Source organism: Equus asinus, chromosome 17 (assembly GCF_041296235.1).
Source record: "Equus asinus isolate D_3611 breed Donkey chromosome 17, EquAss-T2T_v2, whole genome shotgun sequence".
Taxonomy (NCBI): Eukaryota; Metazoa; Chordata; class Mammalia; order Perissodactyla; family Equidae; genus Equus; species Equus asinus.
The window spans coordinates 1,496,162-1,514,510 of NC_091806.1; the positions used below are offsets into that span (position 1 = coordinate 1,496,162).

The window sequence follows — 18,349 nt, forward strand, 5'->3', positions numbered from 1 at the left end:
ACGGCCGGCCGTGTCCCTCGCAGTCTTATCTGACCGGCCCCCTTATGCCACGTCCTCTGTTACAGATATTACTACAAAAGGGAAATTCTGGAACGTGTGGACGGACGAAGGCTGGTTTATAAATTTGGGAAGAATGCCCGTGGATGGAGAGAAAACGAAAACTGAAGCTGCCAACACTTTGAACACAAACCAAGACGGACCCCAAAGGATAACAAACCCAGAACTCCTGGACATAAATATCTCAAAGACTACTTTTCTCTGATATTTATGTACCACGAGGGGAAAAAATATCTACTTCTAACGGGAAGAAGGAACACTACAGTTGATAAAATTATTTTGTTACTTTGAAGTATGTCCTATCTGGGGAACAAGCGTACACAGTTTTCTGTGAAATATGATGCTGTATGTGGCTGTGACGTGTTTGGCCTCTATTGTGAAGTTCTTTTCCACTGCAAGAGAAACAGGGTTTGCAGCCTTGTGCTTCTTGCCAAGAGAAAGAAAAAAAATCAGAGGGCATTAAATGTTTTTATCTGAAAAATGATTTAGGACAAGGTGACGTGTGCTCCGAACACCAGCATCCACGTGATCTCGACGAGAGAGGTGGGCGCGGTTGCTGGATGGACGCCGGCGTCTCAGATTGACGGGATGAACCAAAGAACGCTGGGAAGTGGAACCCGACCTTTCGGAGCCAGTGAGTGGAAGATGAGGACTTCCAAAATCCAGCCGGACTGTAATTACTGCATAATCCTGTGACTTGCAATGTTTAAATCAGCGAGAAGAATAATGGTGGGGGGCTTCATACTCATTCAGAAATGATTTACCTGATGCCAAGAACGTCTTCCCTCCTCCCCCTTGGATGACTGGTGAAAAACTTCCATTGCCACCTCTGCTCACTTCTAGTTATTTAAGAAAGGGTCCGGCCTTGGTTATTTTTATCCCAATTGCTTAAAAATAAATGAGAAAAAGGAGGAGGTGATGAGTTTGCTCTTGGATTCCTATAGTCCCCGGTGTCTCAATTGGCACAATTGACACTTTTGGCTGAATAAGTCTTTGTTGTGCATTGTTTGTCTGTCCTGTGCATTGCAGGCTGTTTAGCAGTATCCATGACCTCTCTCACAAGATGCCAGTAGCACTCCCATCCCTGAAGTTGTGAGAAACAAAAATGTCTCCAGACCTTGCCAAATGTCACCTGGGGGGAAAAACTGCCCATGATTGAGAACCAGTGATGTAGCCAGTTAAGATGAAGACGGTAGTTTATTCTCAGAACAAAAAGATGTGTGAGATCTTTTAGTCCCAAGAGTGAAGCAGAAGCAAGACTTCAAAGTCAACCTATTTTTAATTTTTAAAATGGTAGGGACAATGGGTTGAAATATCTAGAGGTACTTCTTTTCAGAAGCCCAGATGAGAGCCAAAGTCAGATAAATTAAACATAATCACGCAGCAAGAACTATAGTAGAAGACGTTTGCAATGGGATTAACAAAGCAGACTCAAAATCATACTGTAGGAGGAAACGCTGAGAGAAGAGTGTGTGTGTGTGCGTGTGTGTGTGTGAGAGAGAGAGAGAGAGAGAGAGAGAGAGAGGGAGAGGGAGAGGGGGAGAGGGAGAGGGGGAGTTGGTTCCGGGAAAGTCTTCTTTGCAGATGTTCATTCTTACAATCTTTCCTCTTTGGGAGCACCTCTTTCCTGTCTCATCAGCAACTCATCCTAAAGTGAATGCCCACATTTGCTTTCAGAGGGATGTTTTATAAAAAAAGAAAGAAATGGAAAAGAAAGGAAGGATGGAAAAGAAAAACAGAAAACTCAGCTCAGGAGGCTTGTCAGTAAGGAGGTGGACTTGGTCTTCAACGATGGCTTGTTCTGAGGCACCTGCAGAGTTGTCGTTGGGCGCTGCAAGCTGCGAGGAACAGGAGCCTGTGGACACTTTGGGTTTGACTGTCCAGATCCCTTTTGCGACTTTTCTTTTTGGTTCCCCACGTCCTTGGCTTTCTCCTCCCTCCTGCCTCTCCATCTTGAGCAATAATAGGAGGATGAAGACTCCTACCAATAAGAGGGAGTGCTCTTCACCAACTGATGGAGCACTTACCCAGCAGGGTGAGTGATTCACAGGCAAAGTTGCAAAGTGTTTGTCCTGCATTCAGAAGTCTTGAAGTAAGAAGAATTAAGAATTTGTTCCAACTATACTGAGAACCATCATGGGTGATGACCTTGGAAGCAGAAACTTAGTGAGATGGATGACCTTCTGAAGGTACTACCAAGCCTACTGTGATTTCTGTCGAGCTTGGTCACCTCCACAGAGGTGTTGTCAAGTAGCAGTTACTGAGGGACCTGAGAGAAATAACAATGAGCCGCACAGATCTGAGACATTCTTGCATAAAAGACACACCTTGCTTCCAAGCAAGGCTAAAGAACTATGAGGCCTTCCCAGCCTTTGACTGTACGTCCCACAGAATGAATTAAACATCCAGATATTTAAATTGCTGTAAACACCTAATGTCCGTGTGTCTCTGTGTGTCTGGATTGTGTGATGTTATTAGGGACATATGCTAATGTGCTCTCTGCTAGCCCTTCCCTGGCTTTGCCAGTTCACCACCTAAAGTGGCTAGATCCTTCCCTGAGTTTACCTTTCTCCAAACCAGTAAGTTTCTCACCTTCTTCCAAATTGGCCTTGGCTCTTTCTGCACCCTCTCTGTTGAAGAGCAAGCCTTGCTAGGTGGTGAGTGAGTCTGGGGAGTACCAACGGGGACAGTTCTGCAGGTAATCAACAGATTGTGCTATTTCTTGAAAGTGACAGTTTCTTGGCACCCAGTTCCTACTTAAATAGGCTGGAGTATAAAGATCTCAGCATATCTCTCTACTGGCTTGAGTTTGGTGCATTTTCTATGTGCTGTTCATGATTTGGAGAACTCAAGGTAATTGAGCCATGCCAATGCGGGGTGTGAACCAAATACTCCCCACCATGGTGTTGAAAGGGAGAGCAAAATCCCAAAGATAAGCCAGCATCGGGTGAAGCCCCCTTCTTTTGGGGGACACACGGCTTCTCACTTGAGAAGCTCATTTGTGCTGGATGCTCACATGGTGACTACACGTGGTCTTCTTGAACCCTCCTTAAGCTAAAGGCGTGGGCTCTTATTTGTAGTTTTCATGGAAACCTGAGGCAGGAAATGTACTGCTAAGAGTTTACCAGACTCAGATGATCCGAGGCTCCTAGATATTTGACTTGATGAAACTTGAGCAAGGCCCTGGCCCCCGGGGACATACCCACAGCTCCTTGAACTTGCCTTCTGAGCAGGGCAGACCCAGGTTATGTGTTTTCCTTTGGACATGCCGGTCCTTCCTCAATGTTTTTGCCTTGCTAGACTGTGAGCTCTTTGAGGGCAGGGACTGTGTCTTATAAATAATGTTTTCCCAGTACCTGGCATGAGACAGGGGCTCAATAAATATTTGTTGAGTTAACGAATGAATGTCTTCTGGAAGACTTCTTCGATTGGGAGCCACATCCATAATCAAGATGTGAACCATTTCTTCACTGGGGTAAGAACACAATGCCAAACCTTCAAGGATGTGTTATCTATTAGATGAACATTTTACTGTGAGACTGTTTAGTTTGCCTTCCTACCTGTGCTGAAATGAAACCAAAACAGCCTGTTTGGTTCTGCAAGTCAATATATGATGGATAAGAATTCTGTTGCCTTATGAGGAACTGTGAGAATTATCTGATACAAGAAGCCAGTAATGAACCTTTGTCATGTTTTAACCAATGAAGATTATGAATATGTTTATATGATATAAATTGCTATTTAAGTATAAAGCAGTTCTAAGTTTTAGTCTTTTTGGGTTGGTTTATATATATTTTTTCTGTTTGAAAAATACTGAGGGATCTTTTGATAAGGTTAGCTACACATATAAGGTTTTAGTTTTGCAAGTGTGTTGTTTTTCAAATGCATAAAATATAGGAAAAAGTAAAATAGTAAGAGGGAAAGGCAATTCTATTATTCTTCTACAGTTAAGAAAGCACGTGTGAGTGTCTACTCTGTGCACAGCACGGACCCACATATGTGAGGAGCTTGTCTAATTATACGGGGTGTAATAGATCCTCCACATGCACCTGTGGGGTGGACACCTACTGTGTGACAGCAAGAGCAGCACAGCAGTCACAGTGTCAGAGCTGAATGAACCTCAGCCTTAGTTCTCAGGGTTCCAAGAGTGGAATAAAGGGTAGGGCATTGAACACCCACTGAGACTGTGCCTTACGGGCCACTCCAATGTACGAGCCCTCACAAGTTTGGCTAAATTGGGGTTAATCTTCCTGTAGCTATCTGCACATTCTTGCTTTCTTCCCATCTGGCTTCCGGGTTGACCATTTGTGGGAAACAACCCTACTGCTGCCATTTTTAAAAGAATCAGAAATCTTGCCCTTTATGTTAAATTCAAACTGGATATTTCTCTTTTATGAAAGCATTATATTTTTCAGAATATGTTTTTTTTTGGTTTGATGGGTCCCGGAAAACACTAATAAAAATCACAGAGACCAGCCTGTAACTGTGTGTTTCGTGCTTCAACAAGCCATCCACAACTGGGCTTAGAAGAGCTGCATATGGTCTACAGCAATGAAACACACACAGTTCCCGCATTTAATGAGCATCTACTCTGTGCCAGGCACTGTCCTAGGCACTGAGTTATGGCAGAGAATAAAAGAGACAAAAACTCTGCTCTCATGAAGTTTACATTCTGTTGGGCAGAAACAGACAAGGAATAAAACTCTAGCGAACAAATAAACAAAGCATAGCATATCAGGTGTGTAGTCAAGAAGGGTAGAGCAAGGAAGAGGAGCAGAGAGATCTGGAGTACGTAAAGGTGTATTGCAAGTTTTGGCAGGATTAAGAAACATTTCAGTAAAGACCTGAAGGATGGAAGGTCAGGAGCCATGCAGATCACTGGGCGAATGACCTTACTGGAGGGACCAGCAAGTGCAAAGGTCCTGAGCTGAGTGTGTTCCTGACACGTGCAACGAACAGCAAGGAAGGAAGTCTGTTTGGCAGAGTGGATTAAGCAACAGTAGGAAATGATGCCAGAGAGGCACCAGCAGGCCCGATCACGTAGGACTTGGAGGCCGTTATGAAGGCTCTAGTTTTCTTTTGAGTGAGATGAGGAGCCAGAGGGGGTGTTGAGAATGAATTGCAGGAAGGTGTTCAATGCTGGAGGTCCATTCGTAGTGAACGATGAACAAAGAGAGGTGGAAAAGATCATCTCACATCCAGGTCTCCAGGGTAACACTAGCTCTACCAGTTTATAGCATCTGTCTCCCAGGGCATGGAAAGTCTCAGCCATGCAGCCACTTAACTTCATAAACAATGAAAATAATAATAGCCAATCATGTGGGGAAGATCCCCTTGGTCCCAGGAACTGTGACATGTTCTTTACATACGTTATTACCTGTAATCCTCACGGAAGCCTGTGCTATGTAAATATTATCCCCAATTTTCAAATGAAGGAAATGAAGGTCAGAAAGGTTAAATGACTTTCTCAAGGTCACACAGCTAGGAATGAGTGCTAAAGCTGACGTTGTTCACTCAGCCTCTTTTTCCCAAAGTCCATACTCTTAATGCTAATATTTCTCTAGTTCATCAGAATGCTAATGTTACACACACACACGGTTTCATGGTTAAATACGTTAGAGAAATACTGAGTTAAACAATGTATGACAGAGTTATTTACTGTAGGATTTCTCAGAGCCTTAATTGTGATGATGTGCATTGTGAATCTATAAGAGAGGCAGAAAACGTTCCGAGTTTCTCAAGCCTATTTGACAATGCACCCTTTTCGTCAAAGAAGCCTTCGTGAAACCAGTGCCCTTCAGAACACACTTAGGGAAATGAGGATCTTTAGAGATTACTTCTCTGACTTAGAAGAAGCAGTATTTTCATGTTTGGGCCAAATTAGTATGCTGATAGCATTCACGTACATCAAATTTGGCCCACTTTGTATATATTCCATTTTTTTCTCATGGAGAAGAATTTCCCTCACTGCCCTGGGAATTATTTATTTGCATTGACGCATTTCTCAGTAATCTCAAAGAACTTGCAAAATGAGTCCTCTTTGGCAACTATTAACTCTCCTGAATTTTAACTCTTTAGAATTTTCCGTCTAAAACTATAGGCACTAGCCACATATGACTATTTAAGTTTAAATTAGCTAAAATTATATACATTGAACATTTGCTTTTTACTCTCACTATCCACGTTCCAAGTGCTGAACAGCCACATGCGGCTGGTGGTTACCGCAGTGGGACAATGCAGATACAGGACATTTCCATAATCAAAGAAAGTTCTATTGGACAGCCCCGCTCTGGAATCCAACCTGGGAGGGTGGGATAAGGGTGGAAAGGGTAGTGAGGAAAACGAACGAACAGTGAAATAAGATCCAGTGAGCCCTGGAAACCAAAGATGATCTTGGATTGTAGAGAACAGCAACAAAAAAGCAAAGATCCAAACCAATGATGTCTGTGTTTGCTGGAACGGTGACAGTGTCTGCGAGAGCAAACACGCTTGATGCTGTCGGTGGAGCCTCGGAGGGGGAGGATTTCATTATTCTTATCTCCAAATCCCACAGATACCCTACAGTCATTAAGACAAATGTTCCAAGGATGCTGCTTTCTGGTTGAGAATATTGGCATTCTCAGTGCCAATGGGGGGAGATCACCGAAATGTGAAGTGAGATGAAAAGTTCCCAAATAGAAATGACTGGCACTGCCCACTGCCCACTATAAATGGCACTAATACCATTTTCTTCCTTCTGTTCAAGACCACCTTCCTAAATAAGTAGTCTACCTGTAGGCTCTCTATTTCCTTATGAGTCAATTCTTTTCCATTAACTATCATGATTTGGCTTCTGTTCACATCAAGTCACTGAAAAGGCCCTATTGAAGGTCTTAGTCAAACTCACTCCTGCCTCAGGGACTTTGCTTTGGCTGTTCCCTAAGCCTAAAATGCACTTTTGCTCTTCACGCGGCTGGCTCCTTCTAGTCATGTGGGTCTCAGTTCAGAAAGCCACCTCTGCTGATCACTCGAGCTTCAGGTGCTCACCCAACCCCCATCACTTTCCATTGTGTTATCCTCATTTTATCTTCTTCTTAGAACTGATACCAGCTGAAATTATATTTTATTCTATTATTTTACTTTTATAGTATCTATTTTCCCTGCTGGAATGTTAGCTCCAAGAGAACAGGGAGCTTTCATGCTCACCAACATATTATCAGAGTTAGGATGTGCCTAATATATGCATGTGACTCCATAAATATTTGTTGAATAAATGAAGGAACTTTTTACTTTAAAATTCTAAGGCTTTTCTTTTGACTTCATGATTTTTGACACTGGTGACCTCCACAGACTGGAAGAGATCTATTCCCTTGTTTTCTGCAGCAGTTTTCTTCTCCTGCTTTCCTGAGAACCCGTTCCTCAGTTCTTACTCCTCTCATCCTCCTAACTGAGTGTGCTCCCCAAGAGTGCATCCTCAGCCCTCTTCTCTTCCCCCTTTCTCTTCTTTCCCTCAAACTTAGTCTCTTGAAAGCTCAGCTGAGGGACTTCCTGAGGAGATGGGGAGGCGTAGGCTGTTTTCTTTCTGGTCCTGGCTTCAACTCTAACTGGCCAGAGACTGTGGACATGTCACTTAATTTCTCCATTCCCTAGTTTCTTCACCTCTTAAATGGGGAATGTTGTGGGAAAGGAGCGGACAGATTCCAATGCTTGATCATTCTGTAATTTATGGAGCGTTTATACCTGAAAGCACTGTGCTAAGCTTTTTGCTTTTATTTTTTTATTTTAATCTTTACTCTAACCCCATGAGATAGGTTCTACTGTTATTTAAATTTTGCTGATGAGGAAACTGAGGCTCATAGAGGTGAAGAATCTCACCTGAGTTCACCCTGCTGGTGTGTGGCAGAGCTGAGATTTGAACATCTGCCTGGCTGAGTCCAGAGCTGGGGTCTTAACCATGATGCTCTATTGTCTCTCTTGGGAAGAGTTATGAAAAGAATTGAACACTGAACAAAGTAAAGGAATTATTTCTAAACTTGTGACAACTCAAAGAGAGGCCTTGAGAATGTCTAGTCTGGGAACACAATGCTATCTAGCCGACACGGGTGTCTTTAAGCCATTTTACCCCGTGATAGTCATACCTGATCATCCCTAGGCAGGGTGTAAGATTCAAAGAGGAGTTGGTGTCTGATCTGTCTTAAAATCATAGCCCCAGAGATGCTTAGAACTGGAAGATCATTTGGTGCAAACTCCCATCATAAGAGCACAGAGAGCTTAATGCAAAGGCCCACGGTGGCCCAGGCTCTTAGCTACGAGAGGAAGCCGGTTTTCCCATTCCTGAATCCTTTCACCCAAGTTAGTGCTTCCCTGGCAGTGGGTTCCTCATAGTCACAGGGGTCTTCCACCCCAACATGGAGACATCCTCAAGGAAGCTCATTTTCCGCCTGGCCTCCATGGTGGTGCCATACAACCTTCTTATGTTGATTCTTCGAATCCAGCTAACGTCATCTCCCCTCGGGTCCCGAGCCAGGACAGGGAGGAAAAGCTGCATATCCTTGACATTAGTGGAAGAGAAGAGGTGGAACCAGAGGGACTAAGTCAGAGCTGCTAAGAAACGATGAATGCAGAGGTCCCTAGCACTGCTGAGGAAGGAGCATGAGAGAGGATGGAATCTGGTAAGAGGTCCCATTAATCCTCAGCTCTCTGACGTCCCTCCTCCGCTTCGTTCTGTGTGTGTGTGCGTGTGTGTCTTTTACAGCCCCCGTTTCTTTCCCATACCTTTCCTTCTTCTTGCTTACCAGGCCCTTTCAGACTCCTCCCTCTCCAAACCTGTCTCTCCGGGTTGCTGAAAGACAGGGAGCTGACAAGAGGACAGTCCCTGACCAGGACTGGTGCCACCTCTCTGAAAGTCTCAGCGGTGACAATAGCAAATGGTATTTACCTGAGTTATTAACACACTGATGTTCTTTCTCTGGCTGTTTAATCACGTCCCTCAGCACTAATGGACTTCTCCAGTGGCAAACAGAAGAGAAGGAACACAAACAGTGCATTCACACTCGAGGGCGTCAGTGATCCCTGCCAGAGCTGCGAAAACAGAGGCAATCTCAAGTTTGTCCTGAGGACACATCTCACCCGAATGGGGATACACAGGCTTCCAGGCCCATGTTTGACTCTGCAGTGAGGTTTCCTGTAGAGGGAAAGCAAGAAGTAAAGGATGTGGCAGCACAGTCCCAGGAAAAAAGTGCTTCACGCATTCAACGATTTTCAACTACATGCTGATCACAACCAAGGCATCAGGCACTGCACTGGGTGCCACCAGAGAGCACGAGACAGAGTAAGGCAAGGTCAAGTGACTGGTCCAAGATCACACAGCAGGTTGGTGGGAGAGCCCACTTGACTTCTACCCCACTGTGCTGTCTCCATTGATGCCCACTCTTCCTTTGGGAAGGAGGTATCTGTAAGTCACCAGGACCCGGAAGCAGACGAACGGAGTAAGAAAAGCACAGGCTTTTGACTTGGAACCATCTCAGTTTCAACTCTCACACCGTCACCTTCACCTACAGGCTGAGTGACCTTGGCCAAGTGACGTAACGTCTTTAAATTTCAACTTGCTCATGAACAAGCAGGAATTCTAAGTTGGAGCTTATGCTTATGGGGGAGATGGCCACATAGCCAGAGTGTTACATTGCGGTGTGATCAACAATAGGGGAATGTAGGAAGATGGGACCTGGGTTCCAGTGACGGGCCCATCACTAAGTCAGGCAAGTTTCTTAAACTTTCTCCCATGGGTTTCTTCATTGGTAAATAGACAGGTTGACTAGAGCATCTCTGAGGTCTTTCCAAATAGAAAGTTGCAAGAATTGATGAAAGTGAGTTCGATTCTAGTCCCAAATATCCTGAAATGTTTATGATTTTTGCCCTGGGATGAGTTGGGAAGCTAAAGTGAACAGGGAGTTGTCTCTGGAGGTTTTGTAGGACTGGGAGGTGGGAGGGGCATGGAGACAAAGGCAGCGGAGCCTGGATCCCTGGACACAGGTAACCCGTTCCACGCGGAGCGGAGTGGTTCTTCTGGATCTAAGAACCATGTCTCCACCCGGTGAGGCTGCCCCCTGGGGTGATGGCTCACCAGTAACAGCCACGGCTGATCTTTATATGGTGCTTACTCTGTCAGGCAGAGTACCAGGCACTTTTGCACTTTACTTGTATGATCTCGTTTAACTCTCTGAGGTGAGTAATATCATTATTACCATCTTTCCTTTGGGATGAGGAAACAGAGGCTCAGAAAGGATTAAAAAATTGGCCCAAGTGGCAGAATTAGGACTTGAACCCAGCTCCCAAGCAAGCACCTTTCTATCAAGTAAACTCCTAAGCTGCTAAAGGAAGCAGCCCCTCAGGTTTGAACAGCTGAGCGAAGTCCTTTCTTTGTTCGAGCAGGCTTTCTTAGAAGCAGAATTTTGTCAAAAGTGCAAAAATAAACGGGTCCCTGGGGCACTGAGAGTGATTTGAAATTCAGCACTCATGAGAGCCATGGCTTTTCCTTGAGTCTGATGGCCCCAGCCCTGCTGACCGCGGAGCCACAGGAAGGCATCATTGCCTGGCGGCAGACAGTGCCGGCCTCAGGGATGCGCGTGCGCTGTGAGCGCTGCCGAGCAAGGGGGTCCGGGCGACAGAGAAGAGAAAGGTACCTCCGCTCCTGACCGCCAACCCAGTCCTCAGGGCCCTTGAGAGAGAGGAAGTCTCTTCATTTTTAATGTAACTTTTAAAAAATAATGTTTGATCACTATTTGAAAAAAAAAAAAAGAAATATAGAAAAATAGTAGGAAAGTTAAAAAAATATCTCAAATTCCACCACTGAAAATAACCAGTGTGCACATTTGGTGGGCACCATTCCAGGCTTCTAGAATAATAAAGAGATGGATGGAGGCCCAGGAATTGGGAAGGTGGAGGACACGGGCAAAAGTAAGACTTTTCACTGTGAAACTCTCTCTGAGCACGCTAATGGATTAGGTATTTGATGGAAAAAGAATAGTGTAGAGACAGGAAGAATTTTATAAAAATAGGATCTTACACACTATTTAAAAATTTAAAACCATTCGATTTGACTTGAATTCAACATGAAGAAAAAGAAAGGGAAGGAATCTCTGAACTCAAATAAACGTTTGTTTAATATAAAGCATATTAGTTCCAAAAAGATGCCTTTAAGTTCATGAAAATAAAGTATGAAAGTATTGACACTGGGGTGATTGTGCTTTTTTAAAGTACACGTTTCCATTTTAGACAGGATTGAGCGACTCCTTGTTCTGAAAGACAATGAAATTAATGCACGTTATTCCTCACGTTTCTCTTCCCCCACTTACTGATTTGAGTTAGTTTAAAAAAAATTTTTACATTGCTGAGGATTTATTCTCCGACAAAATCGAGATCCCAATTCCACAGTTGTTTGGTCTTAAGTCTAAATTTGTGTTGTTTGCCGCCGGTTCTCTGACCTCGGTCGTCCACGTTGCATTTCTTTATTTTGACTCACCTCCTGGGTGTCTGGGATTCGTAATGTGATGCACTCCTATTGGTCCCTCCTGAGCGTACATCCTCCTCTTTAGTTCTCAGTTGCCACTGGAGATCCATGTAATTCCGAGGAAACCAGCTCTTCCTTCCACTCCAGGGGAGCGCGTGACCCAGGCTGAGCCAATCCGAGCGCTCTGCATCCTCGGGCGGTTGTCTCTGCAACCTGAGCTGATGCAGGCGGAGCGAGTCTGGGGACTTTTTCTGGGGATGTTGGGACACAGAACTCTCTTCCTCAAGATTGTGTGATGTGAGGATGTGAATCATCGAACTACTCAGTGGCCGCCGCATGGCGGAGTGGTTGAGTTCGTGCGCTCCAGGTCAGTGACCCAGGGTTTCACCAGTTTGGATCCTGGGTGCAGACAAGGTGCCACTCTTCAAGCCACGCTGAGGCGGCCTCCCACACAGCACAACCAGAGCCACTCACAACTAGGATATACAACTATGTACTGGGGGCTTTGGAGAGAAGAAGAAGAAGAAAAGAGAGAGAGAAAAAAAAGAAGATTGGCAACAGATGTTAGCTCAGGGCCAATCTTAAAAAAAAAAAAGAACTACTGCAACTATTGTTTTGCTTTCATAAGGGAAGTTAGCCTGAGGATAAAGTCAACACACTGAGTGGGGGCAGGCCAAACCTAATTTCAGAGAACTGGTGCTGAATCCTTGATAATATCATGGACTCCTGGATCAGGCTGCACCTGAAGCCCTCCCTACTACTAGACTTTTCAGTTACAGGAGTCAATATGTCCTCATTTTAGATTTCTGAATTTTCTGTTGATTGCAAAATGAACAGTACTAATTAATACAATTGTAAGGGTAGTTGGTGACAGGGGCTAAGGAAAAGAGTATTCCTGAAAAGAAAATGCCATAAACAAAGCTTCAGAGGCCAGAGAACAGAGAACGTGTGGCCTAGTCTTTGGGAGTTTCTCTCTTTCTCTCTGGGGCTTTATTCTTATTAAAGAGGAGTAGGACATTGTGGTGACAGCTTGCCTATCAGAGTATAAGTTATTTCCCTATGGGAAGATTGTACCTGGGGCTGGGCCAATGCAAGGGAGCCAAGAAGAAATCAGTGGGTGTGTTGGGAGATGGAAAAAAGACTTGTCCTGGCAAAGAGATGGAGCCCATTTCATCCTCTTGTGGAGTATTTTAAGGCACTGGGTACAGTTCAGTCCTGGGACAGGTAGAGACAATCCAGAGTAAGAGTAGGCTTGACTCATACTCATGAAGGTGACAAGGTTTTATCAGAAATGTTAATGGCAGTGGTCTGTCTATAGGACAAAGTCCTCTCCTGTCATCTCCTGAAAGGGTCCAGCTTTGGAACCACTGATCTCTGATCTGCTTGAAACTATGACCCAGGACAACTGCATGACACGGGTGACCTCGAGAGGATCCCTCTTGCCTCCCAACTGACCTGTGCAATGGAAAATATTGTCCTTTGGAAATATCTGACTTGGGGAATTTCAACAACCACCTCTGATTCTCAGAGAGGATGCATATATTTGTATTTAAACACTTGGCTCCAGGGCCAGATTGCTTGGGCTTAAATCCGGGCTTAACCGTGATACTAAAGACACATTTAACTTGAGAAACAAGTCTACATGGCATCAGTATCCTATTTTACAGGCAAAAAAATGAGATTCAGAAAAATGAGGTTGTGATCTTACCCAATTCATACACTCAGTTACTGGCAGAGATCAGATTTATATCAAGTTCTACCTGGCGTCAAAGTCCTTATTTTGGCCCCTGAACTGTCTTTCCTTACTGTGTTAGGAGATGCTGCCCATAAGCTCACTGTTGCAGGGAGAACACCTTTTTCTGATTTTTCAGAGCAAGAAGCAGGAGCCTTAAATGTTGGGTCATTTCTTAAGTAGGAACAAAAAGTAGGGAAACAACAGCTGATCTCTCCATTTTCTCCCTCTCCATCCCATCCCACACACCTCTGCCAGGAAACCCCGTATGACACACACCTCCAGTCACGCCATCTCTCGGCTTTAAGTCTTAAAAATATTTCTCTTATCTACATACCAGACTCTTCAGCTGCATTTCCTATTCCTACCCTTCATAAAAATAAAATAAAACCATGGTCCAATGAAACAAAAACACCTTCAAATTTTAAATAATGCTATAGACTTCTACTTCCAACTATAATACAGTAGCTCCTGGCAAAATGACTAGAAAAGTTTGAAGACTCTGAGAGCTGCTAAGGCAACTAGGACTTGAGGGGAAGAAGGAATCATGCAAAAAGATGTGTTGACATTTTAAGTGACTTTTTATTTTTATTTATTTTTTTTTGAGGAAGATTAACCCTGAGCTAACTGCTGCCAATCCTCCTCTTTTTGCTGAGGAAGACTGGCCCTGAGCTAACATCCATGCCAATGTTCCTCTACTTTTATACGTGGGACACCTACCACAGCATGGCGTGCCAAGAGGTACCATGTCCACACCTGGGATCCGAACTGGCGGACCCTGGGCCACCAGAGTGGAATGTGTGAACTTAACCACTGTGCCACTGGGCCAGCCCCTTAAGTGACTTTTTAAACTCAGGGCATTTTTCAATTTTGGATTTGAGACCAAGGCCCAGGCAGGAGGCAGCTACTGAGAGGCAGAGAAAGCATAGAGAGTTTGATAGTCTCATGGGGCTGGAGAGACAAAAAGAAGATCCTTGAGGAATTAGAACACCAATAAGAAGAGAAAGCTAGAGAACTGATGCCAACATCCCATCAGATTCCCCAACCCTCAATATTTGCCAAATTCTGAAGCTGCTTATGGCAGGAGACTAATAAACTTAGGCTATGAAAAGTGGAAGGAAATTTTGCTAGTGTCATAATGCCAAAGGCACAAGAATTAGGATTCGGGACCAAACAGGTAGAAAAATCTTCAATAAACACCTCAGGCTCTTATTGGGAATTCTAGAAAAGGAAGATAAACCGGAAGTGATGGATCCTTGTCATGACTGCAAATCTACTTCACATGAGCTTGATTGGCGAAAGTCGATAGCCCCTAATCTATCTGTCTAGCGAAGGGAAGGTGAGCCTTTTCAGGAGGAGAATGACGTTATTCAGAGTCTTGAAAATTTCTCATACACAATTCAATAAAACATTACAAGGCCAAACGAGCAAATGAGCAAAACCTAGAGAAGAACTAAACAATAGAAAAGACACATGGAGGCAGTGAAAAGGTCCAAAAACTGTGTAATTGGAGTCCCAGAGCGAGAAGAGAGAGAATGAGCTGAAGCAACACTGAAGAGAGAATGGGCAAGACTTTTCCAAAATGGATGAAACCCACAGGTTCAATAATTCCTGCAAACTCCAAGAAGAAAGACTCAGAAGAAAACCACACCTAGGCTTTCATGCCTGAACTCTGAAAAACAGACACAAAGACAAGAGACAAAGGGAAAATCATAAAAGTAAGCAGAGAAAAAGAAGAGGAGTAACATGGCTGTTCTTAAGAAACAATGGAAGCCAGAAGACAATGAAGTAACTTCTTTAAAGTTCTGGAAAAAATTTCCAAGTTAAAATTCTATACCCAGAAAAAATATTCTTCAAATGTTAAGGCCAAATAAAGACTTTTCAAGCAGACGAAAACAGACAGAATTAGTCGCTAGCAGACCTACAGGAAAATGAATACTAAAAAGAGTTTTCCAGGAAGAAAAAAAGCTATCTTGGTCTGGAAAGGACCTGAAAAGATCATGCATCCTTCCCTCTGCCTCTAGAAACACAAAGCTCACTGCTCTTGAGCAGCTCGGAGGCCAGTGACAATCTGTGGAAAGTCTGCACACTGCCTGACAGGGGAGCTCTCAATACGTGGAAGGGGTAATTGCACTGTCGCTGGATTTCATCTGAAGTCTTTGCCCTTCTGGTTTTGTTGGTTGCAGAATGATAGAAAAGTTACTTTGTTCAGATAAATAAAGTCTAGGAATCCCACAGTGTCTGAGTTGGGAGGGTATTGGTCTGGGTCGTCACTTCAGGGCAAAGGACTGAGGATGGCATCACCCAGCCTCCAGATGGCCTCCAGAGAGCCCCACTGCCTGGCACTACCATCCTTGTAGTCTGCTCTCTCAGGTACCAGGTTTGGTCCATGGGACAATAGACTGTGGCAGAGCAATGGTATGTCACTTCTAACATTAGATTACAGAAGATATTGAGGCTTCCCTCTTGGGCATTCTGTTTCTTTCTCTCTCAGATTACTTGCTCTGAGGGAAGCCAGCTGCTGTGTCATAAGTAGCTTCATGGAGAGGCCCACGTGCTGAGGAACTGAGGCCTCCAGACAATGGCCACACCAATGAGCTTGGAAGTGACTCCTTGCACCCCACTCAGACTTTCAGGTGACTGGAGCCCTGGCTGACAGCTTGACTGAAACTTCACGAGAGACTCTGAGCCAGACACACTCGACTAAGCAGCTCCTAGACTCCTGATCCTCAGAAACTGTGCGAGAAAATAAATGTTTGCTATTTCAAGATGCTAAGTTTCAGAGTAATTTGTTATGCAGCATTAGGTACAAGTGCACCCATTGAGGTGCTTGACAAATATTTATGGAGTAACTTAGTGCGTCTGTATTTGGTTTCTCATCCTAACTTCAAGACATTAAGTAACTTCCCAAGACCCCACACTTGCCTCTTCCCTACCAATGAGTTACCTTCTGCCTTCCGGATCATGTTGTGTCCCCAGGTCTTCTTCCTGTTTATATCCTGCGTTCAGCCTGATGGGGCAAGATGGTTAGACTGTGGGCTTTACCGCTTGAGTTCGTCCTTCTCCACCAGCAATGACTGGGCCTATTTTCTTTAAGAGATAATAATCTTGGCCTTGTTATTACATCCAGAAGCTATGGGAACACTTGTTTCCCTCTTGGCCTGTTTTCCTTACAAATTTCAGCACATTAGCTAAGAAAGCTTATGTCTGAGTCCCCAAGGAAAGTATCATTTTAAAACTGTTGCTCTGATCTTTATATTCCTTTCCAGAGAATACTTTGAAGGGTGGAAAGGGCACTCGTGGGAAAGAGGAAAGTCTTTTCAAGTCACCCTGTTATGCCAGGACCTGGGAAAACGAAGGAAGAAGTTGACAATGAATCCCAGAGTCAAACAAGATCCAGGAAAGATACAGATATGAGCCAGTGGGACCTTAGACCAAACCTGTCCCATCTGAGAAGACTCTGGTGTTTTTCCTGCTGTAACCAGAACCAGGACAGGGCTTCCCTGGGCCCGGAGCTCCGTGCCGCTACACTGTCGTAGTCTGCCACCCTGGGAAGGGTTTGGAAATTTCTCCTGTGTGTGTGATTGTACATACACTGGGCTGCAGGCTCCTCCAGGGCAGGCGCTAGTCATGTTGACTGTTCCATCTCAGTGCCACACAGCTCTGGGCACGTGGTGAATGCTGAATGAAGGCAAGGATGTGCATTGTTCAGCCTTTGTGATTATATATGCTTGTTTTAAGATACATTTTCTTTACTCATTTTAAGCCTTAAAAAATTTTTCCCTCCTTCCACAACAACAAAACAAAACAAAACAAACCACAAAAATAAAGCAAGCCAAAAGAAAAACCCAGATTGGTGATCTAACAGCTAACAGTTGTTTCCTTTCTGCTAGCCGTTTACTGGTGGAGCCCATTTTCATCTATTACTGCATTTTTCTCTCAACTGCCTTCTCAGGTTGGAGTCAGAACTCCATTTTACATAGGAGGAAACATGCTCAGAAAAGCTATTTTTCTTGCCCAAGTCACACACGTCATAAAGGGCAGAGATGAGATATGAATCCAGGACTGTCTGACTTCAAAGCCCCATGCACTTCCCACTACCCACACTGTCTCTTTCCACATGCCGATGACACGTCCTTTTACCCCAGCTCTCTGACTACTCTTCGTGAATTAAGAGGGGCGTATGTCAGCGCTCCAGGGGGAGGCGAGGCTCTGCACCTTCCACGCATTTTCAACAGAGCGGTTCTACTTCCGTTGACTTTACACTTTGGGCTTTCCTATAAAATTCCATTTGAGCAAAGCGTTCCAAAGCAAAATCAACCAGATCAAACTGGAACTAACCAATGAATCCACTGACCTTGATGATTAGGTAACCTCTAAGGACTCTGCTATAAAAACCCACTCCAGCTCTCCCTTCTGAGCTGCCAATCTTCCGTCTCAGAGGCTCCTGGCAGTGAAGAGTGAGGATGGAGCCAGACCTCCTTTGGCACGACACAGCGTCCTATTCTCTCCTGCTGTGCTCAGTTTCAGGGCCCAGGCCCCATAGGAGAGGGAAAACTCTGGCAACGTTAAACTGAGACTATTCCGCAGGTCACTGTTTCCACTGGCAGGCCTGTGGACCGGTATTATTGAAAGCACAGGCTTTGACTCAGACATATCTCATTTATCCTCATTTCCACTGATTGCCAGCTTTTTGACTGTGGCCAAGTTTCTTTATCGCCCTAAGCCTCTGTATCCTCACTGGTAAGCCAGAGACAATAGTAACAACCGTTTCATAAAGTTGTTGCAAAGACGAAATGAGCCCATGGATGCAAAGCACCAGCAACTACCATTTGCCGAGCACTGACTACAAGCCACGAGCTCTACTGAGCGTTTTAGACATGTTGTCTTATTGCATCTTCCCAACAACCTTGTGAGGTGGGAATGTGAGGCCTGTGACTGGCTTGGCGATAAGCAGTCAGTAAGTGGGGGTCATCGTTACATGGTTAGTGCTGGCACAGTGGCGTGGTGTTGGGTCAGTGGTGCCGGGTGACATGCGATGACCCTGGACTGGACCCTCCCACAGGCGGCCT

The 18,349-nt window shown here is 44.5% G+C and overlaps 1 protein-coding gene across 4 annotated transcripts in view; it reads left to right on the forward strand.

Annotated features, from left to right (window-relative positions):
- Positions 1–3,456, forward strand: part of EHF (ETS homologous factor) — a 40,200-nt gene extending 36,744 nt beyond the window's left edge. For all 4 annotated transcript variants that reach the window (XM_014851059.3, XM_014851058.3, XM_014851055.3 and 1 more), the window contains exon 9: positions 66–3,456. In XM_014851059.3, the coding sequence (XP_014706545.1) occupies positions 66–165 (100 nt within the window). In that variant the 3' untranslated portion in view covers positions 166–3,456. The remainder of the gene's footprint in view (positions 1–65) is intronic.
- The last annotated feature ends 14,893 nt before the right edge of the window (positions 3,457–18,349 follow it).